The 25,063-nt window shown below is 37.4% G+C and overlaps 1 protein-coding gene across 1 annotated transcript in view; it reads left to right on the top strand.

The window, feature by feature from the left end:
* The window catches only part of LOC137622322 (E3 ubiquitin-protein ligase ZNRF1), a 106,132-nt gene that overhangs the window by 23,486 nt on the left and 57,583 nt on the right, over positions 1-25,063 (top strand). Inside the window, exons 2-3 of the mRNA XM_068352897.1 lie at positions 4,066-4,241; positions 5,076-5,408. Of these exons, the coding sequence (XP_068208998.1) occupies positions 4,139-4,241; positions 5,076-5,408 (436 nt within the window). The 5' untranslated portion in view covers positions 4,066-4,138. The remainder of the gene's footprint in view (positions 1-4,065; positions 4,242-5,075; positions 5,409-25,063) is intronic.

The raw sequence follows: 25,063 nt of genomic DNA on the forward strand, positions 1-25,063 counted from the left end.
AGTCAGTCTTAGCAGCGGTCAGAAGGGAAGACTGGATGGTCTCTTTAGACCTAAGGGACACCTACTTCCACGTCCCCATCCACCCGGACTCCCAACCTTTTCTGAGATTCGTTTTCGAAAAGGTTGTCTACCAGTTTCAAGCCCTGTGTTTTGGCCTAAGCACAGCTCCTCTTGTGTTTACGAGGCTGATGAGGAATGTAGCCAAATTCCTTCATTTAGCGGACATCCGAGCCTCCCTCTATTTGGACGACTGGCTTCTCAGAGCTTCTTCCAGTCGTCGCTGTCTGAAGGATCTAAAGTGGACTCTAGATCTGACCAAGGAATTGGGTCTCCTTGTCAATATGGAAAAGTCACAACTGGTCCCATCCCAAACTATTGTGTATTTAGGGATGGAGATTCACAGTCTAGCTTTTCGGGCTTTTCCGTCGGCCCCCAGAACAAGCCAAGCCCAGTTATGCATCCAGAACATGCTGAAGAAGGAACGATGTTCAGTCAGGAAGTGGATGAGTCTGATAGGGACGCTATCATCCCTGGAACAGTTTGTGTCATTAGGAAGACTACACCTCCGTCCTCTTCAATACCACCTAGCATTTCACTGGAAAAAGGACAAGACGCGAGAAGCGGTCTCGATCCCCATTTCCGAGAAGATGAAGTCTTGCCTGACTTGGTGGAAGGACAGTATCAGCCTAAGAGAGGGTCATCCCCTGGCTGTTCAGACTCCCAACCACGTTCTCTTCTCGGACGCATCGGACGTAGGCTGGGGCGCGACATTAGACGGTCGGGAATGTTCGGGACTATGGAACTCGAGTCAAAGGATAATGCATATTAACTGCAAGGAGCTACTGGCAGTACATCTGGCCTTGAAAAGCTTCAGGTCTCTCCTTCAAGGCAAAGTGGTGGAAGTGAACTCGGACAACACCACTGCCTTGGCGTACATCTCCAAGCAAGGAGGGACCCACTCACTGACGTTGTACGAGATCGCAAGGGACCTGCTCATCTGGTCAAAAGGTCAAAACATATCACTAGTTACGAGGTTCATCCAAGGCAACTTGAATGTCATGGCAGATTGTCTCAGTCGGAAGGGGCAATTCATTCCAACAGAATGGACCCTCCACAAGGATGTATGCAAGAGACTTTGGGCCACTTGGGGCCAACCAACCATAGATCTCTTTGCAACCTCGATGACCAAGAGGCTCCCAATATATTGCTCACCAATCCCAGACCCAGCAGCAATACACATAGATGCCTTTCTCCTAGATTGGTCGCATCTAGATCTATACGCATTCCCACCGTTCAAGGTTGTCAACAAGGTACTGCAGAAGTTCGCCTCTCACGAAGGGACAAGGTTGACGTTAGTTGCTCCCCTCTGGCCCGCGAGAGAATGGTTCACCGAGGTACTTCGATGGCTAGTAGACGTTCCCAGAAGTCTTCCTCTAAGGGTGGACCTTCTACGTCAGCCACACGTAAAGAAGGTACACCAAAGCCTCCACGCTCTTCGTCTGACTGCCTTCAGACTATCGAAAGACTCTCGAGAGCTAGAGGCTTTTCGAAGGAGGCAGCCAGTGCGATTGCTAGAGCAAGGAGAACATCCACCCTTAGAGTCTACCAATCAAAGTGGGAAGTCTTCCGAAACTGGTGCAAATCAGTATCTGTATCCTCGACCAGTACCTCTGCAGCTCAGATAGCTGACTTTCTCTTATACCTGAGAAAAGAACGGTCACTTTCAGCTCCCACTATCAAGGGCTACAGAAGCATGTTGGCATCGGTCTTCCGACATAGAGGCTTAGATCTTTCCAACAATAAAGATCTACAGGACCTCCTTAAGTCTTTTGAGACCACGAAGGAGCGTCGTTTGGTTACACCTGGTTGGAATTTAGACGTGGTACTAAGATTCCTCATGTCAGACAGGTTTGAGCCGCTACAATCAGCCTCCCTGAAAGATCTCACCTTAAAGACACTTTTCCTGGTATGCTTAGCCACAGCTAAAAGAGTCAGTGAGATTCATGCCTTCAGCAAGAACATCGGATTTTCGTCAGAAAAGGCTACATGTTCTCTACAACTTGGTTTTCTAGCCAAAAATGAGCTACCTTCTCGACCTTGGCCGAAATCGTTCGATATTCCCAGCTTATCGAATATGGTAGGCAATGAACTGGAAAGAGTCTTATGCCCTGTGAGAGCTCTTAAGTTCTATTTAAAACGAACTAAACCTTTACGAAGCCTATCTGAAGCTTTATGGTGTTCAGTTAAGAAACCATCTTTGCCTATGTCAAAGAATGCTTTATCCTATTTTATCAGACTGTTAATACGAGAAGCTCATTCCCATCTGAGTGAGGAAGACCAAGCATTGCTGAAGGTAAGGACACACGAAGTTAGAGCTGTCGCAACTTCCGTGGCCTTTAAGCAAAATAGATCTCTGCGAAGTATAATGGACGCAACCTATTGGAGAAGCAAGTCAGTGTTTGCGTCTTTTTATATAAAGGATGGCCAGTCTCTTTACGAGGACTGCTACACACTGGGACCATTCGTAGCAGCGAGTGCAGTAGTGGGTGAGGGCTCAACCACTACAATTCCCTAATTCCATACCCTTTTAATCTTTCTCTTGAAATGTTTTTATTGTTGTTTTTGGGTTGTCCGGAAGGCTAAGAAGCCTTTCGCATCCTGGTTGATTTGGCGGGTGGTCAAAGTCATTTCTTGAGAGCGCCTAGATTAGGGGTTTTGATGAGGTCCTGTTGTATGGGTTGCAACCCTTGATACTTCAGATCCTAGGGGTCGATCAGCATCCTAAGAGGATCGCGAGGCTCCGTAAGGAAGACGTACTTAAAAGGCAGAGTAATTGTTCAAGTCGACTTCCTTACCAGGTACCTATTTATTTTGTTTTTGTTATTTTGATAACTTCTAAAATGAAATAAAAACTCTTAGCTCATAAAAGTGTAAACATATATTGCCGGTCTCTACCCACCCCCCTGGGTGTGAATCAGCTATATAATCACCGGCTAAGGTAAATATTGAAAAATGTTATTTTGATAATAAAATAAATTTTTGAATATACTTACCCGGTGATTATAAATTAAAGGACCCTCCCTTCCTCCCCAATAGAGACGCAGTGGGACGAGGAGAAAATTGAGTCTTTGTTTACATTGAGTACTGGGTATCTGGACGACAGATGGCGCTGTTGGGCACACCCGCAACCTGTGTAGCGATCGCTGGCGAGTTTTTACCGTAGAGTTGTCTGTCGGGCAACAGAGTTGCAGCTGTATAATCACCGGGTAAGTAAATTCAAAAATTTATTTTATTATCAAAATAACATTTTTCATTCATGTTTCTTTTTATCTCTTACTCCTCCTGCGTATGATCTGTGAGAATTTGGGGCATTTGCTCAGTATCCTGGTAAATTGTTATGGGTTTTAATGCATCTTTCTCCTTATTAAACGTGCTTTCCATCATCCTTTTATCTCCAGCTGCCATGTTATACATTTTTGTTCTTATTTTTCTTCTGCTTCTTTTGGTCTACAACTTATTCTTCCAGCTTCTTTAATTTTACTTTGGTCCAGTTTCCATCCCTCATATGAAGATTCAACTTCCAGGTGAAGCCTATGAGTGTCTATAAATGTGATAATGGTCATGAGAGTAATAATAATGATAATAATAATGATAAAACATTAGCATTATATACTTTTATATACTGTACTCTCCCTCATTGGTATACACAGACATGGACAGTTGCTTAAAATTCTTGAATGATATTGCGTAACTTTAAGGCATGCTCATGTGAACTTGGGTATAATTTAACTTAATTTGGGCACAGTACTGCTAATGATTACCTGGCTCATGCACACCTGCCACCACTCGTCATCTGCTCATTAACTCAAATCTAATCATCTGGCAATAGCATTTCATGTTGCTCGTAGTGGTGCTCAGTGAGAGGATAAGGCATATAAAATCATTCCTAATTCAGTAGTGAAGCTAATACATGTGTAAAATAATTCCTAATTCATTGTATAAAAACTTGAGAAAACTTGACGTACAAAATAGAAATGACTAATTGGAGTTCCTTTCCCCCCGCAGGATTTTTTTGTGACCGCGAGATGCTTGAGCGTGTGGAAGGCGGGCGGGTGGTGACTATGGCCCAGGTATAGAGATGGGAGGCAAAGCAAGCACCGCAGGTGGCGGCGCCGGAGTCGCTGCTGGAGGGCCCTCAAGCTCTGCTGCCCCAAGATCCAGAGCCCTCTCTACTAGTGCTGGTAGGTTACGATCGTCATGAGTTTGGGACGAAGCGATTGTAATACGGTACGAAGAATAATCACATTAAGGAAACCACAAGGGTTTTCCGGTATGATTTTTTCAAGTACATTGGGTAGCGGTATAGAATTCTTCAGATTTTAAGGGGGCCCTGAACTTATATCGGATAACTTACAGCAAAAAAGTTCTTTGTTGCTTATAATTGCATTTCATGCAGTGGTGTGGTTCTAAGTTTTCTATAAGAAATGAATAAAAATGGAGAGTGTTATTTATATTTAGGTAGGCAATAAGAATAATCTTCTTTTCCACTGTTATCCTTACATTAAGAGGGTGTTTGCTTAGTGCGTGAGTCTAAGCGATATTAATGAATCTGTTTTGATGTGGGAAATGAGAATGGGACAGTTGTTTTCATCACAAGATGATAGATGAAGGTAACGATAAAGTTTTCTTCTATCCCTTTTAGGGTTTTAATTGAGGAAGTGAATGGTTTGGTTGTTTTTAGCTTGAAGTTGGGAATTTTTAATTAAAATGGAGTGAGTTTATGAAACTGGGAATCGAGAGCTAAATGAGTGGTTTGAAAATTTGTAAATTCGGTATGATTATCTGCAGTAATATATTAGGGTATGTCCATGTTTTAAATTAATTTTATATAACAGTATTAGGATTAGGCACCTGTATGTATGCTCTGTATATTTTTTTTACTCTACAGTATATGGTTTTAAGTGAACATTAGCATGGAATTTATTTGTGAAGAGAATATTGATTGATTAAGTGTATGCTTTAGGTTTTTTTTTCCATTTTTTATTTACCAAAGCCTCCCCCAATTTTCTTTTCAGGTACAGCAGATTCAGAGAGTGGCTCTAGCCTCGGCCTTCTCCGCTCAGCCAGTCAGGGCGGGGGTGGGGCGTCATCCAGAGATCGGACGGGAGATCGAGGGCGTGCCCGCTCCCTGTCCAGCGTACAGGATACTACTGCAAACGTGCCCTTAACCATCCCAGCTCTTCTGTCCAGGGCAGGAGGTGGAGCAGGGGTCGGAGGGGGAGGGGCCGGTAGTGAGACAGATGGCAGCTCCCCCGAGGAGTATTTATTGGACGGCCCACTCACGACACTCGGCTTGGGAAGAGTCTTCACCACTCACTCCCTACCTGCGCATCTTTGGTCCTTCAATGGTAAGTTTTAGCTTTAATTTCATTCCTTATTGTTGTTTTTATGTTTGAAAAATACTACTACTTCTTCCCTTAGTTGTTCAATCTGTTCTGTTTATGTTAGATTCAAATCTGTTCTCTGGCATCCTGATATCAGTGACATAGATGTAAGTCCTGTTCTTTTTTTTTCTTTTTTTTTAGGAATTAAGAAATATTTACTCAATTTGTCTTTTGGTAAAATGAGGATTGAGGAAAATGTTAATGCCCCAGTCTAGTATAATATTTTGTACAAAGTTTATAGAATTTTTTTCCTTTTTATGGCTTGGCTTAGCTTGCTTGAAGTAGATTGTACAGTAATTACACCTGTGGGAAGTTTACATTACATAATGTTAAATTGTCTGTGATAATTTCCCATGGAAGTTTTGAATATCTTTATTTTAAATTGCATCAAGATGGAAGGATTCTGAATCAAAGAACCTTCACATGTAAATACTTTTATATTTGTATGCCTTTTAAGATTAAATAAGGCTTAGAACCGTATGTTTTAGGGAATTTTAGTAGTATTTCCACTACCATTATAGGCTGTAGTAACTAAACCATTATCTAAATGGGAGTTATTCCTCGTGGGCAAACCATGAATAGTTGATTGGGATAACACTTCACGTAAAGAATTCTTATTAGCTTTGTAGATTTGCATTTTAAGTTGGGCCTCTTTCTTGTGAGTATTGTTCACTAGTTTGATTTGGAACAGTATTAAGGTAAGAGGGGAAGGTACCTCAGACTTATCATTTATACTCGTAGTTTTTTTCGTTTTTGGCCAATGAGTTGTGCGACTTCTTCTATTTGTTAAATGTTACCTTTTATTTGAATGGCTGTATAAGATTTTAACTTTTAACATAACTAATTCTCTTTTGCCCCCACAATTCATGCAGACACACAGGAGTTTTTTGAATGGTTTATTCTTGTTCTGTGATATGGTAATGCAGTGTATATTATGGTAGTGTTCACTGTTATTTTATCTGTAGAATCATTTACCATACACTTGGATGTGCTATATATGCACTATGACAAACTTAGCAGTTCGTGACCTTTTATTTGCAACCAGCAGAGAAGGTGTGGTAGTCAAAATTGTCAAATCTACTTGTGAGTAACAGCAGTGGTTACAAGCGAAAATTGCTCCACCCCAAACTAACAGTTAACTCGCTAATGACAGTAATTGTTTTGCCAATTGTATAGCGTTAGAATTTTTAACTGAACATAGAACTTGGAAACTTTTATTAACAAGTTATTACTAAGTGGGGTTTTAAGTTTGAATTCATGAATAGTAGATTAGGTTGGAGAGAGAAGGTAGCAGTGTCTGCTAAAGATTTAGAAGAGAATAGCTTTCAGGCTAAGGTATTTTTTTTATTCTTACTATTGATATACATCAGGGCATATTCTTTTGAGTTTTATCTTGAATATTTACTGATCCTTATTCTCTCTCATTTTATGTATTTACTTAATACGTATTTATAAGTAATTAGATTTACTCATTGTTTCTCATTGTCTTTGTTTTTATACCATTTTAGGCCTTTTTATACCAAGAAATTGGTTTTATATGTCTATATAAAACAAAGGGAAATGAAAGTTTCTCGTTTGTTCTTTAATACTATTCAAGAATTTCCACATTGTATTGATGTTTTGATTGGAGTCGGTGTTCATCCAGTGAGTTTGAGTCAAGAGGATTTCTAAGGTGTCTTCATTTTAACATTTTTTACCACTGCAATAGTGTGAGTCCCTTTTCTTCTCAACTATAGATTTTTAAAGCCTGTTCACCAATTGGAGCTTTGAAAAATCTCTAACATTCTTTCAACATTGGGTAGTTTGGGTTTCATCTGTATAGGAACTCTGGTTTCCCCTCCCAGACAAACATATTTTGCTATAGTTGATCATGAAATACATCATGTAATTTTCTTGGAACAAGAATACCTGGATGGTCATGTATTAACCTTGTGGTTGCTGCTAAGAATGTCTAGCAACTCTTCCCTTTTCTCTCTTCATGCTATAGCAAATTGTTTAAAGAGGGCTATATTCAATGTTGGTACATATAGTTCCATGAAATGACATACAGTGCATTTCTTTTGGAATGAATGTACTCTTGTCATTCCTTAAAGACAGTGGACCTACCATTTAAACATAACTTGTCCTATTATTATTTTTATTAACTAAGCTACAACCCTAGTTGGAAAAGCAGGTTGTCACAAGCCCAAGGGGCCCAGTGAGGAAAGGAAATAAATAAACAATGGTATATTTGAGCAGTAATGAGTAAAATATATCAAATGTCTTGATTAGTAGCAATGTTAAAATGAATCGTATATCGACTGTGAATTAATATTCATGTCATCCTGTTCAGCATTAAAACTCTCACTGGAAGCTTGAGTTTATGAAATTTCAGTGAATCATCTGACACACAAGGAAGATCATTCAGTGATGTAACTGCCAGACTAGGAAGATCATTTGGCAATTCAACTGCCAGAATAGGAAGATCTTTAAACAATTCAACTGCCAGACTAGGAAGATCATTTAGTGATTCAAATGCCAGGCTAGGAAGATTGTTTACTGATACAACTGCTAGACGAGGAATATCATTCCACAATCTGGTCACAGCTGGAATAAATCTTCTAGAATACTGTGCAGTGTTGAGCCTTATGATTGAAAACAACTAAATGAAGAAACCTTAGAGAATTAAGAGGAATGGTGAATGGCAGAAAGTGATGTTGCTATGACTGGTACGTATGACTTACGTCAGTGTTTCACCGATCCCATTCGTGTAATTCGGCTGTATTGTTAGATTCCTTTATAGTATTTTGTTAAAGAACATTTAAAGTTTCTCAAGCAGGTTCAGTAGTTTATAGCTAACACATATTGACCCTTATGTGTTACTTGCAGTCTCTGTTTTGCAACCATGTTGATTGACTTCATCACATTGGAGAATAATGGCTATCTGAAATGTGAGAAAAATTGTCATTGTTGCTGTTATCTCTTAAGAATTAAATTAGCTTTAAGGGACTTGGCTCTATCTATGTTAGATAAATCTCTGTTAGATATAGGACCATTGTATAGAGAAAAGTTCTGTAGAGTAACTTGAGTACTATAGGGTTGTTAAATGTCTGTGGAAGATTTTCCACCCTAGGGATCTTAGTCTGTTGAACTGGAAAGTGCCATGAAGTCTGAACATTTGCAACACCAGTCTCATTAAGAGGATTAGAGTATAATTAGTATAGTAATGAGTTTCAGCAAAAGTGATAAAAGAAAACAACTTTTAGAGGGCTTTGCAATGCCTATGAATGTTTCTAAAGGAAGTTTTTGACAAATAGAACTTTAAATCCTCTTAAATGTCTTATGAATGCTATGGTTACATGCAGTATGTGGCACGGCATAGAAGTTGAACTTCCCAGAAGTTTTTAAAAGGGACAACATGGTATCCTGCAATGCTGCTGCTTTTGAGAGGAAGCAGGATACATGCATCATGTTTTATGCCAATGATGTTGAATAATACATGAAGCTTCTCAAATTTTTGGTGACTTATGAGACAAACAGCTGTCTTATGTTGGCTTAGGAACTTGGTAGTGTTCTTCGTTTTTTCAGCCTAAGAAAGTTTTATTTGGGCTTATATAGATTATTTTAATTTTGTTTCTAGTAACTTTATCATTTGTAGCACCTGATTTGTGCTTTAGAATGGAAAATTTTTTTTTTTTAGTTTTTTCCAATAGTATTTCTCCAAGGGAAAAAGTTTTCTTGATATAATTCTCTCAGTTAAAAAAATTGCAAAATAGCTTTGTTGAAATTCTTCTCTGCTTAATGAATTTTCTTTTTTTTTTTAAATTAGATTACCTATTTTTCAAAGAGTAACACATGAGTGATTTCTGTAAATAGCTTTTGGAAACATCTTGGTGTTATTAAAATAGTATACCAGTTTTGATAGAGTGATTGTCATTTACTAATTTTAATGATGTCAGCTTATCACCAATATTCCATATAAGCAGTGCTAGTGGTGGTTTTTTTTTTTTTTTTTTTTTTTTTTTTTTTTTGTAAAAGAGTATTACAGCCAGGTACAACTTTAAGACAGATAAGTGTTTGTGTTTTGTGTATAAAAGATTTATACGATGTATAAAAAAATATTTTCATTAGGAATTAAACTGATCTTAGTATGCGCTATCCTAATTTGGGTTTAAACAATAGTGATAACATTTGTCTTTTTACAGTATTTTTTTTTTTTTTACAGTATGTAAATATGTATGTCACTTATAAGGTGTGAAACATTGCTTACATAATCTTATAATTGGTTGTGCTTTGATATTTGTATAGAGTTATATCCTGTTTTTCTCTATGGCATTAGGCAAGTTAATCTTTTATCTATAAAGAGTCAAAGTATACAAAGTGGTAAATGTATTGTTCGGTAATTATAGCATTAGAGGTCTTAAAGTTTAATGTCAACGATGGTGTTTATAATACTGTAATAGACAGTAGAGACTTTCTCAAAGTTTTTTTTTTCTTTTTTTACTATATTGATAAATGTCAAATGTACACAACATTTTCATGCACTCTTCAAGTCAGACCTACATAACGAGTTCAAGTTCTTCCTCCGAGCCGAGCTGTATCGGAGGGAGGCGTTTTGTTGTACGGGAAGAGATAATTGCTTAACATTTTTCAGTTAATTCAAGAAATCATTGCCCAGGTTCCCATGTCTAATCAAAATCTTCTTTCATGATGGATGGCGCAGCGTGATGAAGTGTTTGGTTAGTAAAGACATCGCTCTCGTGTAATCCACTTGACATGCTTAAGCACAACACTCCTCTCTCTCTCTCTCTCTCTCTCTCTCTCTCTCTCTCTCTGTCTTCATCTCTTTCTCTCCACTACGTGTTCCTTAGCATGCCTCATATGCCATGGAAATTTATCAATAATTCTTCGCCTCATCTCTTCTGTCAGTAAGAATATACAGTACTCACATGACATTATAAATCCCAACATTAATATTTAATTCAACGATCTGCCCCCCCCTCACATTTTTTGCCTCTTTTAAGCATGTCGTGCAAAATTATAAAGTCAAGAATTTCTTTATAATATTAATTTAATAGATAGCTTTATATAAATGAATATATAGGTGTGTGTATTTTTTTCAGCTTCTGGTCATGATTATAATGAAATTAATGCTAGTCTTAACTTTTAAGCTACAATCTTCTCTATGGTTACTTTTTGAAATTGAGTGATGAATCTTGTGGTTGAATATCCTCTGGGTGCAATAAGAGAAGGTAGTAGGTGAGAAGTTGTGATTAAAGATCTTAGTTACTAAGATAAATCATAATTAATCTATCTCTGTGTTGTAGCAAGATTTAGTGCTCATTTTAGATTTGCGTAGATTATTTTAGTGACTTGGGTATGTGTGTTTAGTTTTGTTACCTCATGTGAATACAGTTGTATAGAATTTTTAGATAATGGCTCATTTCAGTTTCAATAATATTTTAGTTACATATAGATTAGTAAATTTGGTTTCCTCTTCGTTGAGCATTTCAACCTCATTAAACTGATGCATAGATGTGGGATCTAGCATTAACAGATCTCAATCCTTGAAATGTAAACGGGTACACGTTACGAACAAGTACCGTGCTGTATCTGTTTCCGAAAGGTGAGTGCTGACGCATCAGCAGATAATTCTAGTATGGTACGTGTTGAGATTTGTTTGGCAAAGTATCTCAGTATCTATAGTGTTTACTTTTTTCTCGTTTTGGTGGTAAGTATGTAATGAAATATGTATACTTGAAATACAGTACATCGAAGTACCAATCTTGTCACATGTTTTGATTTGTGTTCATTTATCCAGCGGTGTGGAAGGGACCGTACAGATGCACCATTGATTTACATGCGTCTTGACTTTAGCTAAGATATACAGCAATGTTATAAAAAACTTACATCAGTTGAAGCTTCTCTTGTATTGGCAATATCTGCTTGTAAAGTTTTGATTGACTTTCTTCCTTTTAGTTTTGAATTATTAAACATGATGACTACTTATCTATACAAGTATCACAGTTCAAGATTGATTGCTGCTTGAAGTGCTTGAAAGGTGTTCTGAACACACTAAAAAGTTGGCTTTTGTAAACATTAGGTTTATTAGACTAAAGAGAACAAAATTTAGTGATTTATTAGGTTTTAGAAAATGTAGATGGTTTTGTTTGACTTTTGATGGGTACCCTCATTAGTTAGATGTCTTAGCCTTTCATTAATGATAATGAAATTGCAAATAAACAAAATGAGCCGTGAATCAAGTTGTAATTTTCGTTAGCTATGGACTACTGTATTGTGGGAATGAGTATAACGGAGCAGCATACGTTTGAACGAACAAAGTAGATGATCTACATCTCCCTTGTTCTTTACTTTTAAGATTTTGTCCACTGCCTCCAAATTGATCAACTAGTTGATAAAGTTAATAGGATTTTAGGTATATTCAAAAAATGCTTATGTGCTGAGAATAGAGAATTTGGATACCGCATCTTTATCAAGGTTGCTTTATTTATACAGTACAGTAATTTGACCTGTCCCTTGTGATGTTTAGCAAATAAGGACCATGAAGCTGTAGAAGAGGTGTTGTTCTTACACGACATACAAACCACGTCCTTTAATTGGGATATTTTTTCAGAGCGAGCTGGAGACTGTCGATAAAATACTTTAACAAGTAGTCAAACTACTGGTGGAGGGTTCGGACAAGGAGTCCCGCCCCACCCATCAGTCTGAAAGCTTCACTTTTGATTCGGCTGCTGACGAGAATGAATATACTGTCAGCTCTTAATCAAAATTCTAATTTTCTTTTGCAGGAAATAAAATGCGTTCGAAGGTTATGGACTGGAAGTGAGCAAGAGATTCATACTTGCTGAGTGAAGGTTGAATGTTACAACCAGGTTATGAGTAAACCGGCTGTAGGTTCACATTCCCTCTGTTTGTCTTGTATAGGTGGTTTGCAATCATCCTGTGCACTGAGTACAGTTCGTGGCTTCCTGTGCAGTGGCAGGCCTGCACCCCGATTGGAAAGAATTGACCTAAGCCTTCACCAGGGTCTTGTCTTGGTAAAGGCCAAGACAACACAGAAGAAGTCTTTTCGTGCTCTGGTGGGTGTGACTTATGATCCTGCCCTTGCTCCTATTTCTTGGGTTTGGTCCCTAGGGAAGTATGCATCATGAGTAAGGACCCCTTGGATCTGCATTAGCAGAGTTTTTAGGTTTTAGTGGTGTGTGTTGGATACCCCCAAGCTCACTGCACCCCTTGCACCAGCACGGCAGTGGAAGTGTTTTCTTAGTAAACTTTACTCGTTGAAGAAGCTCGTTCTTTATGCACGCTTCCACCAGAGATCCTTCAATGGTGTCCAAGAGATTGCTGGTTAGCCGACTGGGATCCCTCATTCTATCCTGTTCCAGTGGGACAAGAGGTTCATGCCAATCTTGCTTGTTGACTGAACAAGAAAACCTCATCAGGCGAGTTGCTATGGACTCTCTATCTGGAGGTGCAACTGCTCTTAGGTGGTAAATCAGAATCTCTAATTTTTTTCCTCGAATACTTGGTTTCTACATCTGCCCCAGCCATCATACCTAGAGTAGGTGAAGCAGAAGCGGAGTACTTTCTTCTCCGCAAGGGACCATTTAACACTTTGAAATAATCTTTTTTTTTTTTTTTTTCTTTGGGGGGGAGTGGTGGCTTACCTTGATGGTTGCTGGGGTCCAGGATCAGGACTTTGCTGATCTGGTGGGGATCCCTGCTGGGTGCTCAATACATGGATTGAAGACGCCCTATCTCTCAAAAACTCGCCTAGTGCAGGGATGAGTTGAGGGGACCCTTTTATCCTGGTCAGTACCTTTCCAGCGTCTTTGTTCACTGTTTGACATCTTTTTATTTGAGTTCCTCATTGTCCATGGCTTCTTATTTTATTCAAAGCTGCCCTCACCTTGATTATTCAGAGTGAGGGGGTGCCCCCGTTCGCTATCTGAGGGAGATGCTGGATGGGCTGAGGAGAAGGCACACCAAATGTGTCGAAAGAAGGATACACTCTGAAATGACCTGGTTGTCTCGAGTGTCTGGTCTCGGCAAGAAATGCATCGGCATATCAACACTTGGAATCATTCAGTAGTATGGATGAGTGGCACTGCTACTGTAGTGGCATATGTATATAAGTGAAAATGTGCACAGTCTTCAAGCTGATGAAGCTAATGCATGTCTGGGCGATGTTCCATGGCGTAGTTTTCAGCCAGGTACATTCCACGCAAGAAGAATGTACTACCTGACACACTCAGTCTTGAGGGGCAGGTTATAGGGTTGGAGTGGTCTCTTTATCCTTGCATAGCAGAGAGGCTTCTTGCCCTGTGGGGTTTGCCACGGATCAACCTATTTGCCACATGGCAGAACAGGAAACTCCCTCTGTTTTGCTCCCCTATTCTAGACCCATTGGCATTGTTTGAAGAGGCCTTTCAACACCCATGGGATCACAGGATAAGTACAGCTTTCCTTTGTTCAGTCTGATTCACCCGTTAATCAACAGTGTCGATTTCGTCAGCACTTGAGATGACTCTAGTGGTTCCCAGATAGCTCCATGTCGAATGTTATCATTATCTGTTAGCTTTTCTAGTTGAGGCCCCATTTGTTCATTTTAGATTGCCATACCTTACGTAAGACACGGGCTCTTTCTTGCATTGGTAGCCCCAAGATAACTATTGTACCCCCAATGTTTCATGCTTCTCTCAGCCGCACCTTTGGAGGTACTGCCAGTCCTTGAAGTCTTTGGATCTTCGCCAGTGGAGGCTATCCAGCATCTCTTTTGAGAGAAAGGCTTTTTGCAAAGCACTGCATGAGAGGCTTTTGTATCCAGCAAGGGCCCTGTGAGAATATCCTGATAGGGCCAACATCTTAGGCCTGAGTGTCAATAACTTAGTTAGTTCTGGTTGTACCAAGAAAGAGGTGAAGTGTCAAGGAATATGATATCTTTATGGCTTCGTGAGATGATCCATACAGAGTAGGCTCGACTGCTGAGAGGGTCGAGGTACCAGCTAGGACCAGAGTTCACAAAGTCAGGGGTATAGGCCCTACCTTAGTTTTCAGGAGAAACCTGTCAATGAGCTAAGTGCTGAAGGTTGGAAGCATCTGACCACCTTCATGGTCATTTTCTTGTGAGAATATTCAATAGTCCAATGACACCTTAGTGCTTGGTCCTGTGGAGGCTGCTCTAATAGCTATGTAACCACTTCAGGTCCCACATGAGACAGGCAGCATTTTCTCAATGTTAACGTGTAGATGTAAGTCTGGAAGGAATAGTAGAATGGCTGGCTCGTCTTAATTTTTTGTGTCTCCTCTCAAGGACAAAGCAGTTATTGTTATTTGCTAGATTGGACCTGACGCTGGTAAGTTACACTTAGAAGCTCCATTTTTTATCTCTAAAGAGGTATCTATCCTATCCTCCATAAGCAAGGGGGGGAATGATGGAATATAATCCAACCCACTGATCATCATACAGGTGTATTATTCCAAACTGATATCCCCTTTGGGGGTAGAGTTTCTTCATTTTAAGTACATGTCTCCATATACAGTCTAGGTCCTGCCAGTCTTCTCATCCCTATGAAAGACTGAAAGACAATTAGGTGGCTGCTGAAGTCGCCGCTTTTCCTTCTGCATGGAACCAAGTGGTTGCATACTTTCCCAGAAGAAATTCAATCATTCAGTTCGGTTCCGAGGACTTTCAACCATCCAAGCAGTGTCTCTATTGAAGGATGATGGTTTTGTGTGTTGTGGAAACAAATCACGGCTTTTTAAAGTAATTTGTATTTTTCATAGCTATACAAATTGGAGTCCTTTAATACAACTTCTCTCCTCAACAATCCCACTCAGTGCTGGGCCCAAAGGGCAAAAGTTAGTTTCAAGACTAATGAGGGGATGTGGGGCTCCTCATTCGCATCCTCCACCAGAAGTTTGATCCCTCGTTAAGGAATTCTAGCGACTGTCATCATCTCCAGCTTGTGCTGTTAAACAATCTCCTTATTAAAGGACTGGTTTGTATAGCTATGAAAAAAATAATTGCTCTATATTCACACTAATAGATGATGTTAGGTATGAAAAATTCTTTGATATTTTACTAAAAGTTGAGACACATGTAAGACAATGTGTGGTGTGTTGCACTGCAAGTATTTCTGCTAAAACCAGTTAGTTTTATGTTACGATTTTTATCAGACCAATATCGTTGCACGAGATTTAGATAGTGATTATTGCTAGATTGAACACTAAAGTTGGTTTGTACCATGAGTAATATATTTGGAATTAGTGTGATATGCCTGTTTTAGTTTCTAATTGTATTTGAATTTCCACTCTTTATACTTTTTGAGGCATGGTTTTGAATACGATCAGCGTCGAGGTCCGTTTTCATTGCAATTTCCAGCATGATATTCTATACTTTTTTGGGTCATTCCAGTTTTGCTATTGATACACCCCACTGGTTACAGTTTTTTTCATACTTGCCAATGGGTTTTTTTCTTACTTAGGATATAATTATGCATGGGTTTTTATTATTCTATATTAATGGTTTCTATTTGGAGGTAAGCATTTAATGGATTATTGTCTCCCCTTTCTAGTTAGTAAACATTTTTGATCACTTAGTTTGTAGTTTTTTTAAGGTTAAGTAAGTTATTGTTTGAGATTTTTTCAATATTTTTGTGTAATTTTATGATATTTGTATTCTTAACTGATTATAATGTACATAATATATTTAATTTAATGTTTTATGCAAAATATTTAAGAGTAATGTTCACTGCATACAGCCATGTTTCTTACTTATGCATTATCTTTTGATTCTTTCTTGTCCATTGGGTTAAATTTTAACCTTTCGCATTCTTAACCTGTATTTGAAAACAAGTAGAGGTTTTACCCATTATTGTGACTTAAGCTTCTCTGATATGATAAGACTTCAAGGATTCACACCCACATAAATCCTAGCTATGTCCGACATACGAAATTACCTAATTAATCAGGAAGGACTACGTAAGACTGCAGATGTGATCCCCACCAGGCTTGTTTTGAAGTACAGTTTTATAAGCTTCTTTGCAAGGAAAGAAAAGTACGGAAATGTCTAAAAGCGAATTTTGTAAAATTGCAGAAATTGTAAATTCGCAAATTACACATCGTTCCTCGTAATATCCTTTTCATTCCAGTCTTGTATTACTTTCAAGTTTTTACTTTTCATATTTGCTTTTGGTCTGTAATTATTGTTATCATTTATTATTATTATTATTATTATTATTATTATTATGATTATTATTATTAGGCTATATCCCTAGCTGGAAAACCTGGATGCTATACAGTGAACCCTCGTTTATCGCGGTAGATAGGTTCCAGACGCGGCCGCGATAGGTGAAAATCCGCGAAGTAGTGACACCATATTTACCTATTTATTCAACATGTATATTCAGACTTTTAAAACCTTCCCTTGTACGTAGTACTGTTAACAAACTACCCTTTAATGTACAGAACACTTAATGCATGTACAGTACTACAGTACCCTAAACTAAAACAGGCACAAATATTAAAGGCGATTTTATATCATGCGTTTCCTAAACACGCTAAAAAGCACGATAAAAAATGGCAACCAATGTTTTGTTTACGTTTATCTCTGATCATAATGAAGAAACAAACTAGAGGTAGAGCTTTGCTTATTACCCAGACATATTTCCCATACTTTTCCCTTAGAACTACATCACATCTTCCTACTTTATATATATATATATATATATATATATATATATATATATATATATATATATATATATATATATATATATATATATATATATATATACATACACATATACATACATACATATATACATAAATACATGCATACATATATATATATATATATATATATATATATATATATATATATATATATATATATTACTGTATATATATATATATATATATATATATATATATATATATATATATATATATATATATTACTGTATATATATGGGTTATGGAAAAAATCCGCGAAGTGGTGAATCCGCGATGGTCGAACCGCGAAGTAGCGAGGGTTCACTGTACACCAAGGGCTCCAACAGGGAAAGATAGATTAGTGAGGAAAGGAAATATTGAAATAAATAAACTAAATGAGGAATTATGAATAAAGAAGATAGATTATTTTAAGATGAATAACAACGTTAAAATAGATGGCATATATAAAGTATGAAGAGGGACTTGTGTCAGAATGTTCAGCTTAAAAACATCCTCTTCAAATTTGAAATTACGGTGATTCAACTGCCTGATTAGGAAGACCATTCCACAATCTGAGTAAAGATAAGTATTAATAAGGGATTTACATTATTGTAGGTCAGGATGATGGCAAGTGAGTTATCTAAATCTCTCCATAGTAATATTTCAGGTGGCATTATTTGCAAAAACAGTTATGACTCTACTGTGTCCCCTTAAAGTTTTAAAGGCTGCTCATGAATGGCAGAGATAACAGACAGTAACAATGTCCCTGAGACTATATGCCTCCTCTCCACCAAAGCTAGGACCAGGGAGGGTCAGGTAATGGCTGCTGATGACACATTAGGTCGACATTTAGGCTCTCCCAAACACCCCTCACAAGGATGGTAAGGTTGCAGACACTACAAGAAACTATGGAGCTTGAGCGGGTCTTTAACCCCATTCCAGCAGATCGTAGGGCAAGGACGTTTCCTATAGGCTACCACAACCCCTTCTTAGGTTTTTTATAACTTTTGACAAGCTCTGAGCATTAAATCCAAACTTTTGACAAGCTCTGAGTATTAAATCACAGCTTTTGACAAGCTCCAAGCATTAAATCACAGCTTTTGACAAGCTCTGGGGTTTAAATCACAGCTTTTGACAAGCTCAGCATTAAATCCAAACTTTTGACAAGCTCTGAGTATTAAATCACAGCTTTTGACAAGCTCCAAGCATTAAATCACAGCTTTTGACAAGCTCTGGGCTTTAAATCACAGCTTTTGACAAGCTCAGCATTAAATCCAAACTTTTGACAAGCTCTAAGCATTAAATCACAACTTTTGACAAGCTCTGAGCATTAAATCCAAACTTTTGACAAGCTCTGAGTATTAAATCACAACTTTTGACAAGCTCTGAGCATTAAATCCAAACTTTTGACAAGCTCTGAGCATTAAATCAAAAATTTTGACAAGCTCTGAGCATTAAATCCAAACTTTTGACAAGCTCTGAGCATTAAATCCAAACTTTTGACAAGCTCTGAGCATTAAATCAAAAATTTTGACAAGCTCTGAGCATTAAATCACAACTTTTGACAAGCTCTGAGCATTAAATCAGCAAGCAATCCTCTTTTTATTCCCAAGAGTTTATTGTAATAATTTTTGTATGCTGTAATTATGTAAACAGTATACTGTACAGTATATACTATTATTAAATTACAGTAATCCCTCGCCACACAGCAATTTGCCTATTGCTCCCTCAATTCATAGCGGATTTATATAACTATATCGCAGATTTTTTATAATTTTCATATCCTAATTGATTTTTGTTAAAAATAGTAAATTTGCTCTTATAAAATTTAAATATATAAGGGTGATAAAAGAATATGAAAAATGATAAGAATAATGAAATAAATATGCCATAGATTTCTGTATCTACTCATAATTTTTCAGCTAACGTGGGGGACCGTGGAACGGAACACCTTTGATAGCTGAGTGTTAGTGTGTACTTCCTTGAGTATTTCTCATATGTTGCCTTACCACCTACTGATTCTTTTAGTCCAATTTTTAATTACGGATCCTTCTCAAGAAACATATATACAGTATACAAGCGTCATCATACAATTGAGTTTATGAAGTCATAAGATTTAGTTCTTTCCTTCTTGTTGGGGTTTGAGGTGGCTGTCACTGGTGCTAGAAAGGAATGAGGGAAGAACCGTGGGTAGTGGTAGGGGTGGGGGTAGTCGTAGTAGCGGGCAGTAGTTGAATGTAGAATGGCACCTCGTAGTATCGGGGGATATTGAGGAAGGAGAGGACTAATTGGTAAGGGACCTCTGGTAGTGGTTCTAACACGCCCCAGTTACTATACCGACACTGTTAGAGTGAGCGAGCTGGGTTTATTTCTGGCATTCCTTGCAACTTTTTTCTCGTATATTTAGCAGTATTTATACCTTAGAAATGGTGTTATAAGGAGCATTTCACTTGGCGACACAGGTCCCTCGCCCAGAAATAGATTTTTCCTTCGTCAAAATCCCTTTACTAAACCAATAGCCCAGAAAGACTTCTGTTTACAGGCTATGAATTAATTCGTTGGCAAACCCATATGATATTGTTCTACGTCCATTTGGGACTTAATAGTTCTATTTGAAGGTACAGTATCCTTTTTTAATTGAAATTACCAAGGATCTGTTCTATGATGTCCCATCTTTATTAGGAACTTTTACATCATTAATTTTTATTTAATTCCTTTTTTCTGCTTGTTAATGAGAAGTTGTTTCCTCGAGGACTTATTCCTTTAAGTCTATAGCAGTACTTTTTATGCCATTAACCCTTTTACCCCCAAGCTATTTGGAACTTTCCAACCCTCAACCCCCAGGCGTTTTCTTTTTCAAGCACATTTTGTTATATATTTTTTTTTAAATGCTCTAACAGCCTTGATTTTCATCATAGAGAGGTCAGGTTGGTCTCATTCTTTAGGAAAATTTCTCATAAAGTTTCTCATAAAGTTATCAAAAATATGTAAATAACAGTTTTTTGCAAGGACGTACCGGTACGTCCATGGGGGTAAAGGGGTGAGTTTTGTAAAACGTACCAGTACGTCCATTGGGAGTAAAAGGGTTAAACAGCTCTTCTAGGAGAAGGACACTCCAAAATCAAACTATCATTTTCTAGTCTTTGGTACTGCTATAGCCTCTCTACCATAGTCTTTCTCTGTCTTGGGGTAGAGTTCTCTTGCTTGAAAGTACACTTTTCTAGCTTACAGTATTTCTCTTGATTTGTTTTTTCAAGTTTTTATAGTTATATAAGAAAGATGTAATTTAATGTTTTTACTGTTCTTAAAATATTTTATTTTAATTGTTTATCACTTTCATTGTAGTTTATTTCGTTGTTTCCTTTCCTCACTGGGCTACTTTTCCCTGCTTTACCAACTGGGGTTGTAGATTAGCTTATAATAATAATAATAATGATAAAGATAAACAAGAGAAGTTTTCAGTCAATTTCCACCTCTTGAGCTGCAATAGGTTCAGGCTGTAGAAGGTTTGGTCACAGTTGAGTAGCTTTTAAGTAATTTTTTTACATTAAATTCTTAATCCCTCGTAGGGATTACCACTATTGCTTAAAATGTAATGATTATCGAGTGAATATGCCGTAATTCGTTGAAATAAAATATAACTTTATAATTGCATTCATTTCAATACAGTGGTATTGCGCTGTACGTTGTTATGGGTTTCCAAGAGACCCGACCTTAGGAAAGTTTTGACGTAGGTTAGATTTTTGCTTTAAAAAGTTACTTCTATGTTCCCTATACACGTATTAAACACGAAAAAGTACATTCAATCTGTTTCCTATACATGTACTAAACACGAAAAAGTACCTACAACCTGCATTTATTTTTTTAAAACAAGAAATCTATATTGATAAGCTTCCATCTGAAGTACATTACTGTACAGTACAGAGCTTAATTATTATTTCACGACGTAAAAACCGACGTAAGGTTTGGTAAAACGACTTAACGTGCATTTTATTTTTCAATTCAATACTTGTGGATGAGCAACGTATATTCACAACTGACTTAAGTTGAACTGACATAAAGAGGGCCATTACTGTAATTAACCTAAATTTTGGTAGTGATTCTCAGTTGCTAGATTTCAGTAGTGATTCTCGGTCACAGCTGGGCTTCCTTGTAGATTCCATTCTAGAAACCTTACTTTTATTCATCTTGTCAAATTCACACTTTGAAAGCATATAGCAAATAAATATTAACGTATTGCTTCAGAGGATTAATCTTTGCTTTTATCTATCTCATTATAGCTTTGGTAATCAGAGGTTGTTTTACTCTTTAATTCTTGATGTCTGAAGGTGAATGCAAAATTTTTTATATTTCTACTTGAAAAAATCTATGTAATGCTGTTTTTTCATGATATATGTATGCTAGGGAAGGCATTTGCCTCGATAATTATGTTGCACGGAGTTCTATCGGATTTAGTTTTTTAATTTTTGCTATACAGCATAAGATTTAAGGCTTTATATATCCTCTTTTTAAAGTGTTGAATTGTCTTCTATTTCCGTGCTCTTATGACGTTGAATTTATTCCTAATTGATAACCCAGAGTAGCTTTAGCATTTTGTATTTGATTTATTTGTTCCTGGAATTACTGGTATATTGTTAAGATAAGACAGTACCCTTGGCTTGTTTCTTGCTGGTGGGATAAATATTTGAAAATAGAAATGCCGTTGATACTACGTCTATCATTTAATTTAGCAGAAATATAAAATAAAACAGGAAACTTTGTAAATAAAAAAAAGAAACTGTCAATTGAGAAATACAATGCTTGACATCTGGGGAGAGAGAGAGAGAGAGAGAGAGAGGGGGGTATAGTAAGTAAATAAGACAAAATGTTTGAGTATAAATGATATGAAATTAAGGAAATTTTTCAATTTAACAAAGGATAGGAGACAGGTTGTAGCTGCTTTTTAATCATAGACAATTAGTTTATGGAGGTGGACATAGTATGACCCCCCCAAAGCCCCAGGACTGGGTCTTAGAGTTCAAATCCATAAATACGATCATTGTCGAACCTTGATTAAGATTCACGTGGTAGCCTATGGGAAACATCCATGCCTAGCAGTCTGTTGGATGGGAGTTCGATCCCACCTCAGTCTTGATAGTTTCTTGTAGTGGCTGCAACCTCGCGATCCTTGTGAGCTAAGGATCGGGGTAGTAGGTTGGACAGGGCACCAGCCACCCGTTGAGATACTCCCGCTAGAGAGTTATTCTTTGACTGGTCAGGCAGTGCTACATTGGATCTTCTCTCTGGTTACGGTTCATTTTCCCTTTGCTACACATACACTGAATAGTCTGGCCGATTCTTTACACATACTCCTCTGTCCTCATATATCTGACTAACACTGAGATTACCAAACAGTTGCTCTTCTCTCAAGGGGTTAGCTGCATTGTTAATTGTTCAGTGGCCACTTTCCTCCTGGTAAGGGTAGAAGAAACTCTTTAGCTATGGTAAGCAGCTCCTCTAGGAGAAGGACACTCCAAAATCAAACAATTGTCCTCTGGTCTTGGGTAGTGCCATAGCCTCGGTACCATTATCTTCCACTGTCTTGGGTTAGAGTTCTCTTGCTTGAGGGTACACTCAAGCACACTATTCCATCTTATTTCTCTTCCTCTTGTCTAGTTAAAGTTTTTATAGTTCATAAAGAAAATATTTATTTTAATGTTACTGTTCTTAAATTTATTTTTCCTTGTTTCCGTTCCTGACTGGGCTATTTTCTCTGTTGGAGCCCCTGGGCATATAGCATCCTGCCTTTCCAACTAGGGTTGTAGCTTAGCAAGTATATACTAATAATAATAATGATGATAATTGGTTTGGGGTAGCCTATAGGTCTAACTGCTGGGTCATCAGTGCCATTGCCTGGCCCTCCCTGGTTATAGCTTGGGTGGAGAGGAGACGTAGGCCTGATCACGTATATAAATATGGTTTTTCTCATCTATTCTTGAGTGACCTTTAAACCTTTAAATGTGGTGTCGTTTCAAATTTCTAGGCAAAGAAGGAAAACTGGTGGTAACAGAATCACATATGGCTTCTTGTAGTCTCTCTCTCTCTCTCTCTCTCTCTCTCTCTCTCTCTCTCTCTCTCTCTCTCTCTCTCTCTCTCTCTCTCTCTCATATGTATATACACATAAAATTGGGTCCCTTCCAAATGTTTGTTGTGAAACTTGTATACCCTTGCTGGGTAATATATGCGGTAACATGATTGCTACCCTTCAGACTTGAATTTTTTAACATTTTATCTAGAGAGAGAGAGAGAGAGAGAGAGAGAGAGAGAGAGAGAGAGAGAGAGAGAGAGAGAGAGAGAGAGAGAGAATGTTAGATGATTCGTTTTATAATGTGACCTTCCAAGTTTTATTCTTTCGTACGATATACGTTAAGTAAGTAATTAGTAAGAGAGCAAGGTAGCCCACCTTCCCAAATACTGGCTAGACCAAACGTTGCTACGGTGGTCTCCCAATTTATTTTTAGGATCCCCTTATTGCTGGCCACTTTCTTCTCTGGCCACTTGGACCGTGTTTGTATAGATACACTGGTGGCCGGAGGTTGTTTTGAGCAATAGTGTGGAATCAATGGAAAAGGCAAATATGGGACTAGTGGTTTTGAAGCAAGTTTTTGGTTTAAAAGGTATTTTTGTTGTGGTGTTATTTACTTCAATGGCTTAGCGTGAAGGTTCGTAAATAACGTTCGGTAATTGAATGCGTAAGTGGAAAGTCAAGAAAAGTTTTTTTTCTTCGTATTTATTTTTTTCCGATATCACAGTTGAAATGCAACTTACTAAATGTCATAGTTTTATTCCACGCATTTATTTTATAAAACTGTAAAAATTATAATGTTTAGTCTTTTATATTTTATAAATCTGCAAAACTGTTTTTTTATAATTAGAAACTATTATTTACATCATCTATAACTTTATTTTAACTTAAAATGCATTGTTGTGTCGGTTTCATATTCACTATAGTATCCCACAAAATTCAAATACGTTTTCTATGACGCCCTCGTCCATTCACATGATTGGTCAGTGTCAACGATGACGTCATAAATAAATTCTTCATGTCCGACTCTCGACATATTTGTTGCTGGCTTAAAGTCACCCTGTGCATGTTTCTTTCAAATCTCCTGAGAATAAAATGAATTAATAAATGTAAATAAAAAACCCACTCGCAGAGCAACCTTTGAAATGCTCTTATCGTGTTATCGGTAAACGTAAACAGGAAGTGATTGGTGTGCCCGATAACACGCGATTCTCGGTAATAGCCTCAGACGAAATGTGCGCAGTTGGTGGAAGCATTCCTGCCAGGTGGAACATTCCGCTGAAGTCGTACAAACAAACAAACGTACAAACGTGGCTTACTAAACTTTGCTTGGTGACAGTTACTTTGGTTGTTTATGACTTATGTTTTACATTTACGACTGTTGTTTTTTTTTTAGATTACTGTTAGGCAACACTGATTTGAAAGTTTATATATATATATATATATATATATATATATATATATATATATATATATATATATATATATATATATATATATATATATATATATATATATATATATATATATATATATATATATATATATATATATATATATATGTGTGTGTGTGTGTGTGTGTGTGTGTGTGTGTGTGTGTGTTTTGTTACGATATATATATATATATATATATATATATATATATATATATATATATATATATATATATATATATATATATATGTTTTGTTACGATAAAGAGAAAGTTAAGTTTTATTGGTAATGCTGCTTCCTGTCAAACCACTTCTAATTCTAAATTTAGTGGCTTATAAAAAGTATTTTGAGACACTGAACGGCCTCACAGACCCCAGCGACCAGGCTATTTATCCCAAAATCACAT

The sequence above is a fragment of the Palaemon carinicauda genome, chromosome 29 (genome assembly GCF_036898095.1).
Source record: "Palaemon carinicauda isolate YSFRI2023 chromosome 29, ASM3689809v2, whole genome shotgun sequence".
In the NCBI taxonomy this organism is placed as follows: Eukaryota; Metazoa; Arthropoda; class Malacostraca; order Decapoda; family Palaemonidae; genus Palaemon; species Palaemon carinicauda.